Source organism: Panthera uncia, unplaced genomic scaffold (assembly GCF_023721935.1).
Source record: "Panthera uncia isolate 11264 unplaced genomic scaffold, Puncia_PCG_1.0 HiC_scaffold_673, whole genome shotgun sequence".
Taxonomy (NCBI): Eukaryota; Metazoa; Chordata; class Mammalia; order Carnivora; family Felidae; genus Panthera; species Panthera uncia.
The window spans coordinates 1-20,879 of NW_026059840.1; the positions used below are offsets into that span (position 1 = coordinate 1).

The 20,879-nt window shown below is 37.9% G+C and overlaps 1 protein-coding gene across 1 annotated transcript; it reads left to right on the forward strand.

Moving 5' to 3' along the window:
* The first annotated feature begins 1,902 nt into the window (after window positions 1–1,902).
* On the forward strand, window positions 1,903–19,992 carry LOC125918315 (monocarboxylate transporter 9). The gene is made up of 4 exons (XM_049624332.1): window positions 1,903–2,157; window positions 13,910–14,005; window positions 16,555–17,472; window positions 17,872–19,992. Exons 1-4 carry the CDS (start codon window positions 2,079–2,081, stop codon window positions 18,048–18,050), a joined length of 1,272 nt encoding a protein of 423 aa, XP_049480289.1. The 5' UTR covers window positions 1,903–2,078; the 3' UTR covers window positions 18,051–19,992.
* Window positions 19,993–20,879: the final 887 nt, after the last annotated feature.

Genomic DNA, 20,879 nt, shown 5'->3' on the forward strand with positions numbered 1-20,879 from the left:
GTAGTGCCTGGGTGGCTCAGTCAGTTGAGCTTCTGGTTTCAGCTCAGGACATGATCTCATGGTTCGTGAGTTTGAGCCCTACTTTGGGATCCTCTTCCCCCCCACCCTGCCCCTGTCCACCCCCACTCACGCATGTGTGTGCTCATTCCCTCACTCTCAAAAATAAACATTAAAAAAGATATATACATAAAAGTGTACATATCATGAGTATTACTTGATGAATTTTTCACAAACCAGATTATACCCATGTACTAAGCACACTCACATCAAGAAACAGAACACTGGCACTACCTAGGAAGTTGGGCTGGGCTCCCTCTGGTTACAACTCCCTACCCATTACTAAAGATAACCATTATTCTGACTTCTAATCATAGATTAATTTTGCCTGTTTTTTTACTTTTTATAATTGCAATTATGTAATGTATACTTTCTCATGTTGTCTTTCACTCCACGTAGGTTTATGAGACACTTCTATATGTGTAGCAATAGATCCTTCATTCTCAATAGTCCACTGTGTGACTACACCAGAATTCACTTACACATTGTATTGCTGATGAACGTCTGGGGTTCTAGGCTACCATGAGTAGTTCTGCTGCGAACATTTATGTACTTTTGGTACAGGTATTTCTATTGAGTGTATACATGGAAGCAGAATTTCTGAACCATGTGCTGTGTTCAGCTTTAGGAGAAAACACCAGCAGTTTAGGAGACTTCTGATTGCTCCATATCCTTGCTAACACTCACTGTTGTCTGCCTTTAGCCATCTTGGTGATTATACTTTTTAAAAATTGGGAATAATAATCTGTACCTTGAAAGGTTGTTGTCAACTTAAGGTTGTCAACTTAACTAGGGTTTCTCTTTGCTTTTGAAACCTGGGCTCTTCCTTCTACCGTGGGCATGGACAACCTCTGTGAGCTTCAGTTTCTTTCGTGTAAATGAGACTAATGTGCTGAATAATCCCCAATGTCCTTTTGTTTCTGATATGCATGCTTTGTAGTTACATGCTTTGTAGGTACACTGCTAGTGGAAGAGAATTTCACTATGACTTAAATCCTGTTACATGGGCAGTTGCCCACGTATGCATAGAACAGATCCAGGTAGTGGTCACTGTAGCCTGCCACTCAACAGTGCACTTCACCCCCCAAATTCCAGATTACATGTAGGATGTAGGACAGTGGTACTGACAGACCCGTGCTGGAATGGGTAGGGTGCTTCTCCATTGGTCCCACCTCCATTGGTCCCACCCCACCCCCACATCATCACTCTACAGGGTGGCGACTGGTTGTGGTCAGTCAGTCATCAAGTTTATTTTCCTCATCAATTACCTGACCGGCTCCGTGCTGAGAAGGAGCGCTGGGGAGGAAATATGCATGGAACATGCAGGAGGAAAAGTCCTCAGAATAGTATGGTAGTTAAGACGCTGGGCTCAGGAGTCAGACTGCCTGGGTTGTTACTTCTCTCTCTGTTACCACTCTGGTGGCTGCTGTTGCTGCTCTTGTCACTGAGGTGCTGGACCCGATCAGAGACTTCCTTGTCCCAGGCCTTGTGATCAGCTTGACACCTGTGCTCTCATTTGTCCTGCCTGTAGCACCACAAGGTGGTATGATTATTATTCCAATCTGCAGATGAGGAAACTGAAGCCCAGAGACATCAGATAAGCTGCCTAAGATCGAACTGCCAGCAAGTGGTAGAACTTGAATTTGAATAAAGCCTGACTCCAGAATGCCTGTTTCTTACCTACATGGCCTTACCATCCTGAAACCTTGATTTCCTTATCAAAAAGTGAGGTTAATAGCCCTTTCAGGGCTGCAGGGAGATTAAAATGAAATGAGATTGTTTCTATGAAGTATCTCATAGAGTGTCTGGCACATAGTAAATACACAGTAGATGTTTACTGTTAGTGTTGTTATTGTATGATGGAAAGAATCATTTTAAATTTATGATGGGATGGATCCTAGGACTGTGGGAAGGAGGTTACTGTTAAATAAGTGAAGGTTTCATTTATTATTTTAGGTCCTGTCTGCAGCCTCTGTGTCTCCTCTTTTGGAGCAAGACCTGTGACAATCTTCAGTGGCTTCATGGTAGCTGGAGGCCTGATGTTGAGCAGTTTTGCCCCCAATATCTACTTTCTGTTTTTTTCCTATGGCATTGTTGTAGGTAAGAAATCTGGTCACTATAATTCTTCTAAACTTCAAGAGTTAAACATCATTTTATCAATGTCAGGTTTATTATTCAGTTAATATAAGGTGTGAAAATGATAAAAAATAATTTGCTTTCAATGACCACTTCACCAAAAATTATTGCCTTAGTAACATGTCTGCCCAGCGAATCAACATATTTGAAAGGATAAACATGTTTTATCAACACACACTGAGTTCTCCGACAAGGCATAAGAAGGGTTTTCATTTCAGTGCTGGTCTCTAATGCACACAAAGGAAAAGAAAGAGGAGGGAGTCTGAGGCTGATGTCACTTCTCTCTGACTTAAGAAGTGGTCCTTTTCATTCTGGCTGGCTAAGCAGGGCTCTGTTGGGTTGTTTGTGTTCTAAACATCCTGTGCTTCTAGGGCCCACATCACAAAATTACAGCAGAATTAAAAAGTAGATTTTAAAACACACAATCATTATTTTTTTTTTTTTTAAGATAAGGCACAGGTGAAGAAAACTGAGTGGTGGGGATAATTGATGGTGATCCTGGTTACACGAGAGGAAAAGTAGAGAGTGACTGACAGCACCGACGGCTCTGGGTAGATGCCTTTGTGGCCTTTGTGATGTGTTGTACTAATTGTGTTTGGTGTTCGACATGATCAGACTATTCTTAGGGGCGGTTGGTGGGGAATTTGAAACAGATGATTCCAGCTTTCCAAGTTTTTCTTAGCGTCTGGAAGAACCTAATTTTGTTGGCTATTAATACTCCTCTTTTTCGCCTGGGACTATTTCCAGAATAATACCTAATGGAAATAATAGTGGCTAATATGCACTGAATACTTAACCATGTGCTTGGTTCTATGCTAAATGCTTTATCTGACCTTATTTAATCTTCACAAGAACCCATATTACAGAGGGGGAAAGTGAAGCTCAGAGGATTGAAGCTACAAAGGAGATTTGGGGTTGAATGCACTTAGTCTGACACCAGATCCTGAGTCAGAGCACTCTGACCTGACCTGAGTCAGATCCCAACCTCTTTCACATTTTTGTAGTTATTTTTGGTGCTTTTAGAACCCTTAAAGTGTCTTGTTAAATGCAACAACATACCCTAATACTGCTGAGACCTGAATCTAAATAAGCAAGCCCCATGTTAGTTCCTTGAGAGCATGTAGTGTATGTTTGATATTTTATATTCCCTGTGGTGCTTAATACAGTTTTGGACCTGTGGGTACAAACACATTAATCTCTGGTGTAAACTTGAGAGTTTTCATTTGATAATCATTTTGCATTCTTGTCTAAAATCATAAAAATAAAAATGTAGGTATCTGTGTTTATGCATGAATATTGGATTATTCCCTTTAGGACAAATCCCTTTTTACATAGAAAATTGAATCATTATGCCATTGATATGATCTAGTTCAAACTCTGGACTACATGTTTAAAATTGCATAAGATTTTACTGCTTCACCTGGTTTCAAGGTTAATCTAGACATACAAAATTTTTACCGACTTAAAAATTGATGAGCAGTGAGTGATATATAGCATTTGCATTACCTATATATAAAAATGAATTTTTAGGAAGAAAAATTTGGCTTGCAATGTCTAGGATTTATATACAATTGACTGTGTTGGAAGAATAAGGATGTATAGAAAAAAAAGACAATATTAACTAACTCCCAAAACTAAGTTTCAAAATTTCTGTATCAATGGAGGGAGCTTTATCAACTTGTGAAGTTAATTTTGATTTGATTTATGTTGTTGGAACCTTTTGATAACTAACCATGACTCCTGACCTCCTGAATCCATGATCTTTAATTAATCAGATAGGATTTGAGATTGGTCTGACTTACCCTTTTGGCTCGTGGTGGTGGTGGTGATGGTGGTGGTGTTACAGGCCTTCCACTTGGCTTTCCCCACTATGATAACTCTCACCCTGGCCAAGGAACAATGTAGGGAGTTATACCAACCACCATGTATATGTGAGCCAATGAAATATCAGGAACTTGGATGCATCCATGGACTCAGTGGATCCATTGTAAGCCAGACCTGAGGCATGATCCTATATATTACCTGGCCCCCATATGACCACTCTAAGGGAAGGGCATGTAAATGCTTCAGGCCCTTAGTTAATAATGCCAGCTCATGTTCTGTGTCCAATAGTGCTCTAAAGGTATCCCACTTTCCCTAAATAAGTGGCCATAGTTGTCTTTGGGGAAATGTTTAGGGTACTGTTATCCATATACTTGTCATAGTGTTTGTCCTTCCTCCTGGAATCCCAGCCTCTCCTTCACTTAGTGGATTGTAGGTCAGAAAACAGACTCAGCTCTTGAAGACTCTGATTTGGTCATAGGTTCTGAATCCCTGCAGCTGAGAAGAAATTGTGAGCTCAAAGAGAGAGTGCTGGGCTTACGGTCAGAAGACATAGATTCTATGAGCCTGAGTACACTTGATCACAAATGGTGTTCCTTCATCTATGAAAGCAGGCTGGGAAACCTACCTCACACAGGTTTTGTGAGGACAAAATGAAGTCAAGCAAAATAAAAAAAAAATAAGTAAAAAGAGTTGAGTTGGATTTCAGTTAATAAAAAAATCACTCTCTCTGGTATCTATTGGGGCCCCATGAGCTACTCCTAGCCAGCAGACAATTAATACTTATTACCATGGTTGACGTCATCTTTCTTTCTTTTTCTTTCTTTCTTTCTTTCTTTCTTCTCTCATCTTTCTTTCGGCTTATAATACAGGGCTCACAATATCTGTGGGATAAATAAGTGAGATAATAGTGAACAATGATATTTCCATTCTGTCACCATTTTAGAGTATCCAGTTGAAAAGGAAGTGACAGGAAATTATTACTGTCTAAACTCATTTTCCTCTTTAGTATTGAATTTCTTAGAAATAGCAAGAAAGATTCAGTCTGATGATAACATTCACTGAGCACCACTTCTGTGCTGAATTGTATACTAAGCATTTTCATTTGTCTAGAATGAACTAGATGGTGTCTTAAGATAGACAATATGCAGAGGGACAAGTTATTTAACTTCTGTTTCCTTTTTTTTAAGTTTATTTATTTATTTTGAGAGAGAGAGAAAAAGTGCGAGTGGGGGAGGGGGAGAGAGGGAGAGAGAGAGAATCCCAAGCAGGCTCTGCACTCTCATTGTGGAGCCTGATGCTGGGCTCAAACTCACAAACGGTGAGATCATCACCTGAGCTGAAATCAAGAGCCCATAGCTTACCTCACTGAGCCGCCCAGGTGCCCCTCTGTTTTCTCATTTTTAAAACTACATATAATAATGACATCCACCTTGGGATTTTGTGCATTGATGAAGTAATGCAATAATATTAGCTAGCATTACCATTATTATTAGTTTTGTGACCTTGGAAAATTATTTATTCTCTCTGAGCTTCTGTTTTTATTTTTTATCAAATGGGACTAATATGACTTCACAGAGCTATCATGCCCATTCATGAGCAAATGTATCTACAGAGGCACAAAGAGGTGTTTCATACATGTTTTTCCCTTCCCTTAAATTCCTTGCTGACCACTTAGTTCAAGACCACAGCAGCAGTTTTTTGCTAATGAGGAAGCTTTATTGAATCAGCAATATTTGTATAACAGATTGGGAAGATAGAAAGAGAAATTAAAGCTTTTTAGTATGTTTAGTTATAATACACAATATCAAAAAGAATACTAAAGTTTATTAATTGGCATAATTCTGTTTTACCCCTTAATTGATATTTTAAAAAGTATCATCTTGAAAATACGATGTTATCTTGTTCAGTTTTTGTAGCTAACATAAAATGGAAGTTTCCCCTTTTTCAAGGGACTGTAAGCCACACTGCCAATCCTGGTAATTCAGGCTTCTATTTTCTCAACTACTTTACCAAATCAGGAAAAAGAAAGTATGATGTGGGAGGCTGGAGTGCAGGGGGGCCAGCAGGAAATCAGTGCTTAATGAGCTCAGGCTTCTCCCCAATAATTTCCTTTTGCTTTTCTGGAAAGCACAACTCAAGATCAATGTCTTACATTCTCTTTTCTTCAGACTTTATTCTTTAGCTACCTGGTTAGTGTTTGCTTGCTATTCCCTTTTGGATTTTGGAAAAGTTCAATTTTCTCTAACTTTGTTTTCATGGTAATATCTGCCTATGGACTGAATCTGCACAGTGTATTGAGACTGGGAGGAAAAAAAACACATTTGCAGAGTCTGATTCTCCTACTGCAATTATGGCAAATGAGATAAAGGTCATTTCCTGGCATTCATTTTAGCAGTTAGAGTTTTATAAGCCTTTTTGTTTTGTTTTGTTTTTAATGGTTATATCATTAAAGAAAGTCTTTTTTCTCTCATAGATGTTCAATTGTAATAAGGAACTATGATTTTCTAATTAGTCTGAAGCTATTATCGACATAATGTCATAATACTCAGGTGAAAAGTGAAAACATATATCAATATAATCGTTATTTTTTTTTAGTACTTATTATATTCCAGGCACAGATACTAAATCTTTTACATTTTTTATGTCTCTTAATCTTTTTTTTTTTTTTTCTGAGAGAGAGAGGGAGGGAGAGTGAGTGGGGGAGAGGGAGAGGGAGAGAATTCCAAGCAGACTCCACACTCAGCATGGAGCCTGACCCAGGGCTTGATCCAATGACTTTGGGATCATGACCTGAGCCAAAATCAAGACTTGGACGTTTAGCCGACTGAGCCACCCAGGCACACTTATGTCTCTTAATCTTTACAATTGTCTTGTGAGATTGTTTTAAAGATAAAGAAACTAAGAATTAGAGACTTTCAGTAAACTCTCTAATCCCCAAAGTCATCTAGCCAGTAACTGATAGAGCTGGGATTTGAATCCAAGCCTGATTTCCAAGCCTGTGCTCTTAACTAGTCAATGTCATGTTCAGAGTACTCATGAGTACTCATGCTAAGCATACAAAAGTCAGAGCCAGTTTATTAAAAAAGCTAGCCAATTGCTTGCACTTCTTAACTCTCCACGCAGATGTTTGAAGCTAGAAACATAAAAGTAACTGCATTTGGATATGCTAAAGTTACTTATCTTTTTTTGGCATCCTAAGTTACCTTCCCACAATTTCATTTCTAGAAGTAGATATTTCTGGAATACTATATGTAATTGCTTATCCTAACCCAAGTTTAGGTTAAAAAACCATATTGACTCAACTATTCTAAGAGGTGATTCAAATACTTGCTTTAAAACATACATAAGGGGAATTCTCCCAAATGACTGACAGGTCCCCACACTACAGTGACCACTGTCTTCGTTTTCCCAGGGCTAACAGGTTTCCCAGGATCTGATACTTTTAGTGGCCAAACCGGGAATGTCCTGGGCAGTACCCTATCCCCACCCCACACAGAATCTGGATTCTATAGCTTCACCCATATTGCTTTTTAAGATTGCCATGCTAAGATGCACTGTTACTAAATGTTTCCTTTTCCTAAAAATAATATTCAGGGAGAAGTTTCATACACAGATGTAGGAGCTTGTTAGATATCTATTCACTTACACACAAATATATGTATATAATAAAGGGTATTTTAAAAGAATTCATAGACATCTAAAAATATGTATACGATTTCAAATGTTTTAATGCTTGTCTTCCTAAAATAAATCAAAGTTCCACTTTGCATGCTTTTATTCACATGCTAGTTCTTTAGAGATGCTTGCTTTATGTATTCTAAATTAGAAGCATTTTTTAATAGCAGAGTGTTTTACTTCAGTTACATTTTCTCCTTATAACTGTCTTACCAGTTTAATTGATCTACGCATTTTTGATTTATCGGTAAAGATTGAGAAAAAATGAGAAAATGAGGAAGTTTAGTGTGATTTGCCCAAAGCATCCTCCTATAATGCATAGAATTTGTAAATTAGTTGTATCTTTTTTCAAACCATATAATTCTAATTCTGTCTTTCTAATGATGTTATCTTCATAAATTATTACGAAATTAAAAAATCTTCAATATTTTTAAAGCTAAGATTTAGTTTCTGGCTAAAGTAAAAAGTAAAAAAATTAGCATCATTTAAGTGGGGAGTAGGTATAAAGATATTATTAAAAATATATATACACACACGCATACATACATATAAGTGTGTTTGTGTTTGTTATATGAATAGAGACATAGACAGGAAGAGAAAAATGCAAGAACTCAAATGAGATTTACGGGGAATGGCAGTAGGATAACTTCTGTGGGGAGGTTCATTCAACAGACTTTTAAGAACACTCACTCTGTGCCAGGCTCAGACCTGGAACCAGGATACTTGGATGAATAAGACGCCACCTGCCCTCAGAGCTCGCTGTTTAGTTGGAGGAATAAACGTGTAAATTTATAACACGTAACACAGCAAAATAAATGCATTGATAAAATGAAACCAACATCCTGTGCTGATATACCACATACCTGTGGGAAGAGGGGTGCTGAAGCAGGCTTCATGCAGGAATTCATGCTTGAGCTGAGTCTGGAAGGACAGGTAGGATGTGGTCAGATGGGAATGGGTTTTGAAGGGGAGTTGAGTGGGTGGGAGGGGGACATTGTGGGAGCTCAAATGCTCTGAGGTGTGAGGTGCCATGGATAACAGTGCTGTCAGCACGGAGCCTGATGCAGGGCTCAAACTCATGAACCGTGAGATCATGACCTGAGCCAAAACCAAGAGTTGGACACTAACTCACTGAACACGCAGATGCCCTGATAACAGTATTTTTATAGGTATTTGTTTAAGGACTGAGGAAGTCATGTGAATAGGTGCAAATACATCAAAGATTGGCATGCAACAGAGGCCAGATGACAAAATGTTTTTATATGGACTTTACTGTAGGAGCATGATGTGATGAGAATTGTATGGCAGCAGCTTAGAAGATAGATTTTTGGAAAAAGTACTGGAAGCTGAGACAGTGATCAGGAAGCCAGAGTTCAGCTCAGAAAACATGAGATGAACTGAGGCAGTGGTGGTGCAAAGACGGAGGGAGGTTGATAATTTAGGCAGTTGGTATGATAAAGAGCTTCTGCCTGGTTTGATGGGCAGAGATGAGGGAATAGTGGCCTCTGAAGTTGTGATCTTGCCCAGAGATGTGTGAAATGGAACATAAGATGTGGAAAGGAAATGTTAGAACATGTAAAAATATTTAGTTTTTACTTATTTAAGTAAAGGGAAACAATAATATTATACTAATGTTTATTCTTTGAATTGTTAGTAATATAGGTATTTAGTTTAATAATCATTATGCTTATACTGCAGGCTGATGGTCAGAATTTTTTCCACTGATAGGTGTTTGATAAAAAGTGATTGGTCAAAAAAATGGTCAAAAATGATTGGTCAAATCCCTTGGTCAAGGGATGCTTTAAGATAGTGGTTTCCAACTTTACAGCCTTGGGACCCTTTACACTCTTTTGTTTAGGACCCCGAGGAGCTTTTGAATATATGGATTATACTTACTGATATTTGTTCTGTTAAGTTTAACTATTAAAAGCTAAGAAATTTGAAAATATTTGAGTAATTCATTTAAAGATAATAACAAACCTAATATATGTTAACATAAATAATGTACTTATTATGAAAAATAGCTCTACTTTCCAAAAGGAAAACAAACTTTTGTGAGAAGAGTTGCATTATTTTACAGTTTTGCTAATCTCTTTAATGTTTGGCTTCATAGAAGACATCTGGATTCTCGTATCTGCTCTGTACACAATCTGTTGCAATCTGTTTTTTTTTTTTAATTGAAATGTATGAAGTAAATCTTGTCACACATAAAGATGTAGTTGGAAAAGAAAGGAGTTTTAATAGCCTTTTCAGGTAATTGTAGATATTCTTCTTCGATACTTTACAAAAACTTGATGAGTGATGATTTTCCAAAGTTAATTGTAATATGGAACTTGGTACTACATCAATATACTTTTCATACTCTTATATTTGTTTATTCTGCACTTTGAATGGATCTTCATTCAAACCTAATTTTGTAATATCATGAATTGGTTATTTGAAAAATACTGATTCACTAAGTTATGAAAGAATTCTAAATGTTGGCAAATTTCATTATACAACATCAAAAAATCACTTTTGTTACTTTCACCAGCAGACTCATCAGAAAATCTTTATTTATTGGAAAGCTGTCAAAATCATAGTAATGGATATCAGTTTTCAAAAATTCTTTTTCTGGAAACTTTGGATTTTATTATTGTTAACAATTACTGCCAGTTTTCTCCCTTCTTAGTTTGTTTTCAAAAAAGTGTCTACCAAATACCCAAGTCTGGGTAACCCTAGTTTGTCTGTCAGATACTCTTTCAAATAAAAATAAGGTCACAAGATAAAAAGGGGGCTCTTTTAGCTGGCTACTAAAATAATTGTGTAAAGGGTTTTCCTTGCAGCAATTGTTGTAATCCAAATGAAGAATTTTTAAAATATTTTTGTTTGTTTTTATTATGAGTGTATGATTATGTAGCATAATTTGATACCAAAATTTGGTACCAATACCTTGATTTGTGCTAAGGCACTTCTGGTTTTATCACCATCTCTTTTGCTCCATCAGCATAATTGTAAACACAGTGAAAAAAGCAGAGAACATATTAGTATCCATGGGATACTTATCCACAGGAGATACCATTCAAGACCACCAATGAATGTCTGAAAGCATTCATAATAGTGAACCCTATGTATATGTACACCCCCTATGTATATGTACACACTTGTTATAAAGTTTAATTTATAAATTAGGCACAATAATAAATCAGCAACAATAACAAATAATCAAATAGAACAGTAATAACATACTACAATAAAAGTTATGTGAAAGTAGTCTCTCTCTTTCAAAATATCTTATTGTGCTGTACTCACCCTTCTTCTGTGATGATGTGAGATGGTAGAATGCCTGAGTGATAAGATGAAGCAAAATGGATGACATAGGCATGTGACGTAGCATTAGGCTACTACTGACCTTCTGATGATATGTCAGGAGGAGGATCATCTGAGCATTCTGGACCGTGGTTGATTGCAGGTAACTGAAACCATGGAAAGCAAAACTGCAGAAAAGTGGGGGACTAGTGTATTATGAAAATAGTTTTGAATTTACAGACTCTGTGAGAGATCATGGGGATTCAAGGGACCCCTCTCTAATAACTTCCAGTTTAAGGTTGTCCTGATGCAGATGTAGTACCTTTTTGAAAAGTTTAAGGAGAAAGCATTTCAAATTTCTGCTACATTAAAAAAAAAAAAGTGAAATAACATTAACTATTAAACGAAGGGCCTTGAAATAATTTTTTAAAATGTCTTTTTTTTTTTTTTGGTTTCAGGCTAAAAATTTAAAAGTTGCTGTTTCAACTTTTCTGACATTGACATTTAGTAATCAGAAATGTCTTTTTCCCCTTTGTCTCTCATTCCTAACATTTTACAGAGTCCTGACAACCAGATCACAGAAAAGTAAATTCATTCTGCCTCCAAAGGCTTTCTGAGGTATACAGTCTTAGTCAAGGGTGACATTTTTTGGTTTCAAAATTGATTATTCAGAAACATTTAAAAAAATTTTTTTAATGTTCATTTATTTTTGAGAGAGAGAAAGAGCATGAAGAGGAACAGAGAGAGGGGGAGACACAGAATCTGAAGCAGGCTCCAGGCTCTGCGCCGTCAGCACAGTCCCCCATGCCGGGCTTGAACCCATGAGATCGTGACCTGAGCTGAAATTGGACACTTAACCAACTGAGCCACCCAGGTGCCCCAGAAACAGTTTTGTTTCATATCTTGAAGAGTCTTATATATGAATAGTAATGACAACTGTATAAATCAGTGCAACTCATGTTTTAGTTCATGAGATAATATTTTTTCCCTTAAATCAAACATGAAGGGCATTTTATTTAGGGGTGCCTGAGTGGCTCAGTAAGTTGAATATCCAAGTCTTGATTTTGGTTCAGGTCATGATCCCAGAGTTGTGGGATTGAGCCCTGGGTTGAGTTCCATGCTGAGCATGGAGCTTGCTTAGAATTCTCTCTCTTTCTCTTACTCTGCCCCTCTCCCCTGTTCATGCTCTCTCTCTCTCTAAAATTAAAAAAAAAATTTTTAGGGGCGCCTGGGTGGCGCAGTCGGTTAAGCGTCCGACTTCAGCCAGGTCACGATCTCGCAGTCCGTGAGTTCGAGCCCCGCGTCAGGCTCTGGGCTGATGGCTCGGAGCCTGGAGCCTGTTTCCGATTCTGTGTCTCCCTCTCTCTCTCTGCCCCTCCCTCGTTCATGCTCTGTCTCTCTCTGTCCCAAAAATAAATAAAAAACGTTGAAAAAAAAATTAAAAAAAAAATTTTTTTTAAAGGAGAAAAAAATCTTTTTACTTAAAATATAATTGTTTTAGTCTATCTCATTTCTTTAAGAAGACTTTTTATGGAATCACACATAATCCTCAGAGTCTTAGGTTGTTTAAATTATTAATTTACTAAAACACTTATGTAATATATTTGTTAAGCCCGTGTATTCTTTCTAATCATAGTTTAGGTGCCAATGAAAGGCAACGACAATGATCTTAACTCATTTAATGGGCTGTGGTTTCAAATCCAGTTTTTAGACTATGGTTTATGTGTTGTTTATAGAATGATCCTCAAGAACAGATGATATTGCAGAAGAAAGTCAAAAAGTCATGAGTTAGAAGCTAGAGGAAAATTTTATGAAAAACCAACTGGCTTTAATAGGTGCTAAATAGGGAAGAAAAGATTAAGCTAACAAACAAAAGCCTTGGAGAAGATCTGGAGATGAATATAGTCCTTGGGTCTCAAGAAAGGTAAATTTAGGGGCGCCTGGGTGGCTCAGTCGGTTAAGCGTCCAACTTCGGCTCAGGTCATGATCTCTCAGTCCTTGAGTTCTAGCCCCACGTCGGGCTCTGTGCTGACAGCTCAAATCATGGAGCCTGCTTCAGATTCTTTGTCTTTCTCTCTCTGCTCCGCCCCTACTCATGGTCTATCTCTCTGTGTCTCTCAAAAATAAATAAATGTTAAAAAATTAAAAAAAAAAAGGAAATTTAGTAAGGTATTCTTTTGGGTTATAAAAGAATTTCAAATCTACAGAAAAGTAGAGGATAGTATAGCAAACAACTGTATGCTCACCACTTAAATTTAACAGTTGTTAATATTTTAGTGTATTTGCTTCCTTTTTTTGCAAACATATTTCAAACTAAATCAAATACATTTTACTGTAAATAAGGTAGTTTGCACCTCTGAAGGAGGAAACTTACAAATATATATTTTACTGTGATGCGATGACCTGAGAACCCCAGAGGCCTTTGTTTTGCAGACTGGAGGTGTGCAAGCTATAAGCTCTCACAAAATAGCATGGAATAATGAAGGGAACTTTCTAAAATTATTTAGAGCACTTTGAGGAGGAAGGACACTGAACTGAGGGCAAGAACTTGGAAGTGAGACTGAATGGGAAAGTTTGATTAAATTTTACTATTTGGTGTTATTTGGTGACTTAACCATTATCTCTATCTCCCTGTAATGTCGCGATTTAAATTTGCATTATTCATTCATGCTTCAGAAATTGGACTTTTTTTTCACTTGATTCCAACCCTATGGGTGTGGAGTGAAAACTGAGCCTGCACAGATATGTCCATTGGAGCTGTACGAGTGACATCAAAGAACCTACGAGTCCATACTCTGAAGAGTTATAGCCAATCAGTAACAGAACAACCTACTGGAGATGTTATTTTTTCTTTTTCTTTCTTTCTTTTTTTTTTTGCATTGAAGTAGTATAATCTGTCTTGATTTATGTAATGTCTTCTTATGTTTAGGACTCGGATGTGGTTTATTATATACTGCAACAGTGACCATTACGTGCCAGTATTTTGACAGCCACCGAGGCCTTGCTCTTGGCCTAATTTCAACAGGTACATTTTCAAAATAAGTACAGCATTGTCACTATTCAGTTTTCTAATTAAAGTTAAAAGTTACTGAACACAGATATGTTTAACCAACCACTTCCCAGCTACCACTTAGGTAGCATATTTTTTTACTCTAGCCTGAGAAGGAAATTTTATTTTCCACAGTAAATAAGAGTAGTGCTTCCAGAAAACCCTAGGATGCATACATAAAAAATCTGGGGCATTCAATGGCCAATATACTAAAGGAAAGAAAAGCTTATGGGACCCGTACATTGAGAGTCACAAGTTGGTGAGAGCTTCAGTAAAAGAAGCAGCCTGTACTTATGTAAGGCACCTTCTCCCTGAGAAAGGTAGGAGAAATGCCAGGAAAATGGAGACTCCAGGGCTCTGTTGAAAAGCCTGCTGTTGGCATCTTGCCATCTCCATTTACTGTGGAATGTACAATTTTTCTAAAGTACTTATTTATGAATGCATTCCCCTGGCCATGTGCATATCTAAACGACAGACTCTTCACTCTTGTTCTTCCTTTAATAATCAAGAGATGATCACTGAGGGAAATGTAAATATAAAAGCCTTCTGGACTTCCTCTGATGTTTTAAAGTGTCATTTCACTTTTCAGATGGATTTGTTTCCTAAGAGAACTTATCAAACTTATCAAACTTTTCCTTAGAGAACTTATCAAAATTTTCTGTGGCCAGTATTTTACCAGTTTGCTTAGGAAATAGAGCTGCCAAGTTTAGTGAAAGTGGCACATTTACATATGCTACTTGTTAATGAGCTGGTGTTCCTGGGAGGTCAGACTTTGAGGTAAATGGAGTAAATACAATGATTTGTCTGGCAGCAGGAGCCAAACTAATGTTTATTCCTGAGATCAATCTAGTGGCAACAAAGTGATTCCAGATTGAATTAAGTTGAGCTGGATATTTCCCAAAGGTGGTTTAAGGAAGTATTGGCAGGGGGGAAATAGGAATCATGATCTAAGAGGAGATGGGGCCAGAGTCTTGAGGACACAGCTGGGCTAAGGCAGAACTGAAGAAGAAATAGCAAAAACAGGAGATAGAGAATCCAAAGCAGTTGGAATGCAGTTCAAAGAACCTTACAGGATCTCCCACAGGTGTGTGAGTGTGATGGAGTGCGAAGGTAGGCATTAGTGTGAAGGTAGGCATGAGCTTGAAGGACAATAGGTCTTGCCTACACTACATTTTTGTAGAGGCATTGTAATGTAGCAACAAGCACAGATGCCAGAGCCAGACCACCTAGGTCTGAATCCTGCCTGTGTCACTCACTTGCTGTCTGGAAATAGACAGACTTTCTAACAGTCCTGTTAACTATTGAGTTAAGCCTCAGTTTTCTGAACTGTAAAATGGGGATAATAATAGTACTCATCACATCAAGTTATTGGGAATCTTAAAGAAGCATACATGTAAGGCACATAGCAGGGTACTAAAAGCATGAGATATTATCATTATGAACTAGGGTTTCCCTTAATGTCCAAATTTGTATGTGTGCCAAAGATGCCAGAAGTTGTATGCTACATGCTTTCACTCTGCCTAGAAAGGAGGGCATAAGAGACTGGATCATGGCACACTGAAATAAAAATGGATCGACTCTGGACAGTTAAGATTTGGCAGAATTAAGGAATTTTCATTTTCAACTCACAGGGAGCTAGGTGAAGCAAAATTAAGGACAATTGTGGATCTACTTAGTCCTTCTGGGTTGCTGTAACAAGATACCATAGACTAGGTGACTTCCACAAAACATAAATGTATTTCTCAGTTCTGGAGGCTGGAAGTCTGATATCAGGATGCCAGCATGCTTTGGTTCTGGTGACAGACTTCTTCCAAGCTGCAGACTGCCATTTTCTTGCTGTGTGGCATGTGTGCATGGTGGAAGGGGAAAGGAAGCTCTCAGGGGTCTCTTTGATATGGGTGCTAATCCCATTCACGAGTGCTCAGTGGGCTCATGACCTAATTGCCTCTCAAAGGCCCCACTTCCTCATGCCATCATATTGGGGGTTAGAATTTCAACCTGTGAATTTGGGAGGACATGAACATTCAGCCTATAGCATCCACCTTCAGTGAAAAAGATGACAAGCAAAAAAAAAAAAAAAAAAAAAAACCTCACAGTAGAATTTTTTAAAAATTGAAAAGAAATAACAAAAAAACCCACATGAAATATTCTGACATTGCTGGAAAAAAAAAAAAAGGAACGTGAGCATGAAACAAAGGTTTTTGGGGAAGCAATTTTGTTCCATGGTTAACAGGGGTTGGTGAACTAATGTCCATGGGTCAGATCTGGTCTACTGCCTGTTTTTAGAGAGCTCATGAGCTAAGGATGATTTTTACATTTTTGTACAGTTAAAAAAATCAAAAGGATATTTCAGGGCATCTGAAAATTATGTGAAATAAAAATTTCTATGTCCATAAATAAAAGTTAATTGGAATATAACCATGCTCCTTCCTTTGCAATTCTTCTTTGGCTGATATCAATAATGGTTGTTCTGAGAACCCTGAATTATAAGAGATTAAGATTGAACATCTCCCATTTCTTTTTAGGTTCAAGTGTTGGACTTTTTATATATGCTGCTCTGCAGAGGTTGCTGATTGAGTTCTATGGGCTGGATGGATGCCTGCTGATTGTGGGTGCCTTAGCTTTAAATATATTAGCCTGTGGCAGCCTGATGAGACCCCTCCAGCCCTCTGATTGCCCTTTGCCTGAAAAAACAGCTCTAGAAAGTGCACCAGATAGATACTCCATTTACAGTGAAAAAGAGAAGGACCTGGAAGAAAACACAAACATTCTTGGAAAGAGCTACAGTGCTGAGGAAACATGCAAGAGCACCTTTGGCAGTGGTGGCCGGAAACAGGAGAGCCTACTTCATAAAAGCCCAACAACAATAGCACATTCAAAAGAGACTGAAACGTACAAAAAGAAAGTTGCAGAACAGACATATTTTTGCAAACAGCTTGCCAAGAGGAAGTGGCAATTATATAAAAACTACTGTGGAGAGACTGTGGCTCTTTTTAAAAACAAAGTATTTTTAGCACTTTTCATTGCTATCTTTCTTTTTGACATTGGAGGATTTCCACCTTCATTACTTATGGAAGATGTGGCAAGAAGTTCAAATGTGAAAGAAGAAGAACTCATTATGCCTCTTATTTCCATTATTGGCATTATGACAGCAGTTGGTAAACTCCTTCTAGGGATACTGGCTGACTTCAAGTGGATTAATACCTTATATCTTTACGTAGCTACCTTAATAATCATGGGCCTGGCCTTGTGTGCAATTCCATTTGCCAAAAGTTATGTCACATTGGCAATACTTTCTGGGATTCTAGGGTTTCTTACTGGTAACTGGTCCATCTTCCCATATGTGACCACAAAGACTGTGGGAATTGAAAAATTAGCCCATGCCTATGGGATATTAATGTTCTTTGCTGGACTTGGGAATAGCCTTGGACCACCAATTGTTGGTAAGATATTTCTTAAAGCAACCCATTTTTACTGTTCTTCTTTGTAACATCTCCAGGTATAGAAATCCAGATTACAATAGTAGCACAGATTAGCACAAAGTAAATCTGCATAGATGTCTGATGGTAATGATTTACTCATAATCAGTTTGATAAAAAGGCCAGTATACTTGCTCAGGGATTTATGTTCATTTTGTGTTCAGGAGAAACTCAAAATGCCTGCTTATTCTTGTCCAGATTATTTGGGAGAGTCTCCTCTGCTAACTCCTAAGAGTCTGCTATAGAGTACATGGGGTTTTATCTATCCTAATCCTTACTGTATATAAAATTGGTAAAATTAGAGGATGGCTTCCAAGTCTTACTATTTCTATCAAATTCACTTTTTTCTTTCTCTCTTTTCAGGTTGGTTTTATGACTGGACCCAGACCTATGACATTGCATTTTATTTCAGTGGCTTCTGTGTCCTGCTGGGAGGTTTTATCTTGCTTCTGGCCGCCTTACCCTCCTGGCATACATGCAGCAGGCTGCTGCCCAAGCCAGCTCCAACAACCTTTCTGTACAAAGTTACCTCTAATGTTTAGAGGATACTGGAAGAAACTACAGACTGTTTTCTCATAGGAAATTTCACTGTGGCTGACTCTGAATGAATTTTTTGTTTGTTACAAATCCTATTCTCTTTGTACTGTATATGTAGCTTCTATTGCCTGTATTTACCAACCCCCCCCCTTTTTTTCTTTTTCCAAGAAGTGGGACTATTCTGTTTTACCCTTATTCGTGAGTTCCTGACATTGTAAACATTTTGGCCAGCCCCGAAAGGCTTTCTCTGTGTAAAGAAATATAATTTCTCTGTAGGATCCATTAGTTCCACTGAAAGGCACCCAGAGGGAGCTCTTCTATTTTAAACCTGATGTAGGCAGCATGATGAGATATATGTGAAGGCCACCAGGGGCGAAATCACTCTCTTCTCTATGTTAGACTAGCTAGTATGTTGAAGACTTCAGGCCAGTCAGGAGATGAAAGTGGTTACTAAAATGGCGTTAAGAATTGCAGTGGAGCAAGCTGATCTTTTTTTTTTTTTTCCTCAAAGATATTTTAAATTACAGTCACTGGTTTTCACTATTTGATTTTATTTACCTTGAGGCAGCACCCCATGTTTGGTATCCACTGCGCTTAAATCGTTTCAATTCCTAAGGTGTTTGCCTAGAGGCAGGCAGTCTCCAAACTGGAGCACTCACCACAGACTTGCTTCACGGTTGGCTGCCAAAAGCACACTCACTCTTCTCTGTCAGCATCCACTCAGCTGATGTTTCCCAGGAAGTGCTGATTTTACCTGTTTCCAAATTGGAAATGCGTAAACCATTCCGTTCTGGCAAATGGGAAACATCCATTTGCATTGGGCACAGTGGGGATGAATTGCAAGTCCCTGTGTGTCTTCTTGATGAAGCATTTATTTGCTACTATGAGATTTTACCACTATCAGATTTTAATTCAAGGGCAGAACTAAAATGTGTGTGTGTGTGCGCGTGCGTGCGTGCATGTGTGTGTGATGAACTCCGAGTCTGTGTGGGACATGGGAAGACAAAAAAGCAATAAGAAATTGATACTCTGATCCAACTGTATTCAATCTTAAGAAAAATGTTTTGAAAGAAAATCACTGTTTAATAAATGGGCATCTTTCTGAAGAAATATTTTTTGAATTTTGCTGTGTGTCAGAATCCTCTAGATCCTTTTAAAAATATGGTTGCCTGAGTACTACTCTTAGAGATTTTAATTCTGTAGGTTTGGCTATGGGCCAAGCATCTGTATTTTTAGCGAACTCTTCAAGGAATTCTGACGACACAGCCAGGTCGAAAATGAGGGTTACAAGACTGGCAACAGAAAACATTCATTCTCTTAAGTAAAAAACAAAAAAACAATAAACCATTGAGGTGAGGGGTTTTTATAAATAGCCAACTGTGGTTCTTTAAATAGGACGCACTCTTCCTATTGTGCCAAAATTGTCTCTTCATTTCTTTTGAAATATATGATTTTATACTTGTATGTTGCCTTTCTTCAAAGGCGCCTGAAGCACTTTATAAGCATGAAGCCCCACAACACCTCAGTGAGGTCCGTAAATAGATCTTTTGTATGCAATAAACCTGGAGTGTGGGGGAATTTCATAACTGAGTTAATCCTACTTAATAATGCAATAATGGGGCTTCAAAGTGCCTTGGACTTCTCCATACTCAGACTTCTGGAAAGTTTTCTGTACCTCATTCTTCAGTCACTGTCAAGGTTAATAAATATAAGAAGTGACATTTTAAAAAGCTAAACTAAGTGTTTTTATGTTGAAAGTTCCTTTTTGCCAACATTATATTCAGGAAGTCCAATAACCTGAAAAAGTAACTTTCCTGACATCCCCATGTTCATCAACGTTGATAATTGTCCAAATGCATCTTCACCGTGTCTACTAATACCATCCAGTGTGTGCATTTTCAATTGTCTAGGGAATGAATTTTAAGTTGCAATAAAATATTTTTTTGTTTGTTTTGCATTGGTTTGGCTGCTTTTTCTCTTAACGAGTCCTCCTTCTCTGAATTACAGTGAATTTCACTTGAATGTAAAAAAAATGATCACATGTTCACTTCAGACCCCCGAATTGGTGATTGGACCTCAGCATATTCAAAAGTCAAATTTGCTAAACTATTTTGACTATTGGCTCCCAAAAAGCTAACATGTCAATCCTACAGAATCCTTTTGAGGAAAAAGGGGACAGATTCCTCTGCAAACCTTAATGATGATCTTGTCAATCATTGGTGGAATTCTTACTATGCTCTTAGGCACATTATATTATTTATCCTTCATAATAGCTCTGTGAGGTGAGGATGCTAATCTTCATTGTATGGTACAAAACATAATTGTCATGATATGGACAAAATATATAAGCAACTTCCAAAAGCCGAATGAAAAAGTGTCTAGTGAATGCTTTGGTTTCTAACATGGCTGGGAAATGGGGCTCAGGAGGATGTGTTGCTATAGAGTCAATCCTTTAGTGAATAGAGAAGTCATGTGTATGTGAATAATTATTCAAGGCTTGCCCATTTCCTAAGAATTAGCATTTTTTAAACTTTATTTATTTATTTATTTATTTATTTATTTACATGAGGGGCCGAACTCATGATCCCAGCATCAAGAGACACAGGTTCTTCCCACTGAGCCTGTCAGGTGCCCCAAGAATTAGCATTTTAAAAGCATCCTTAATAATGAAATTATACTGATTAGGACATAATCTTTCTTTTGTGACTCAAAAGACATTTCTTGATCCTCCAAGCAGCTGGAGCTGAGTTGGGGAAAGAAACTTTGTTAGGGACCCTCTTTCTTCCTTTCAGCCCTCGTGCCTCACTCTCTCTCTCTCTCTGATGAGCCTCCTA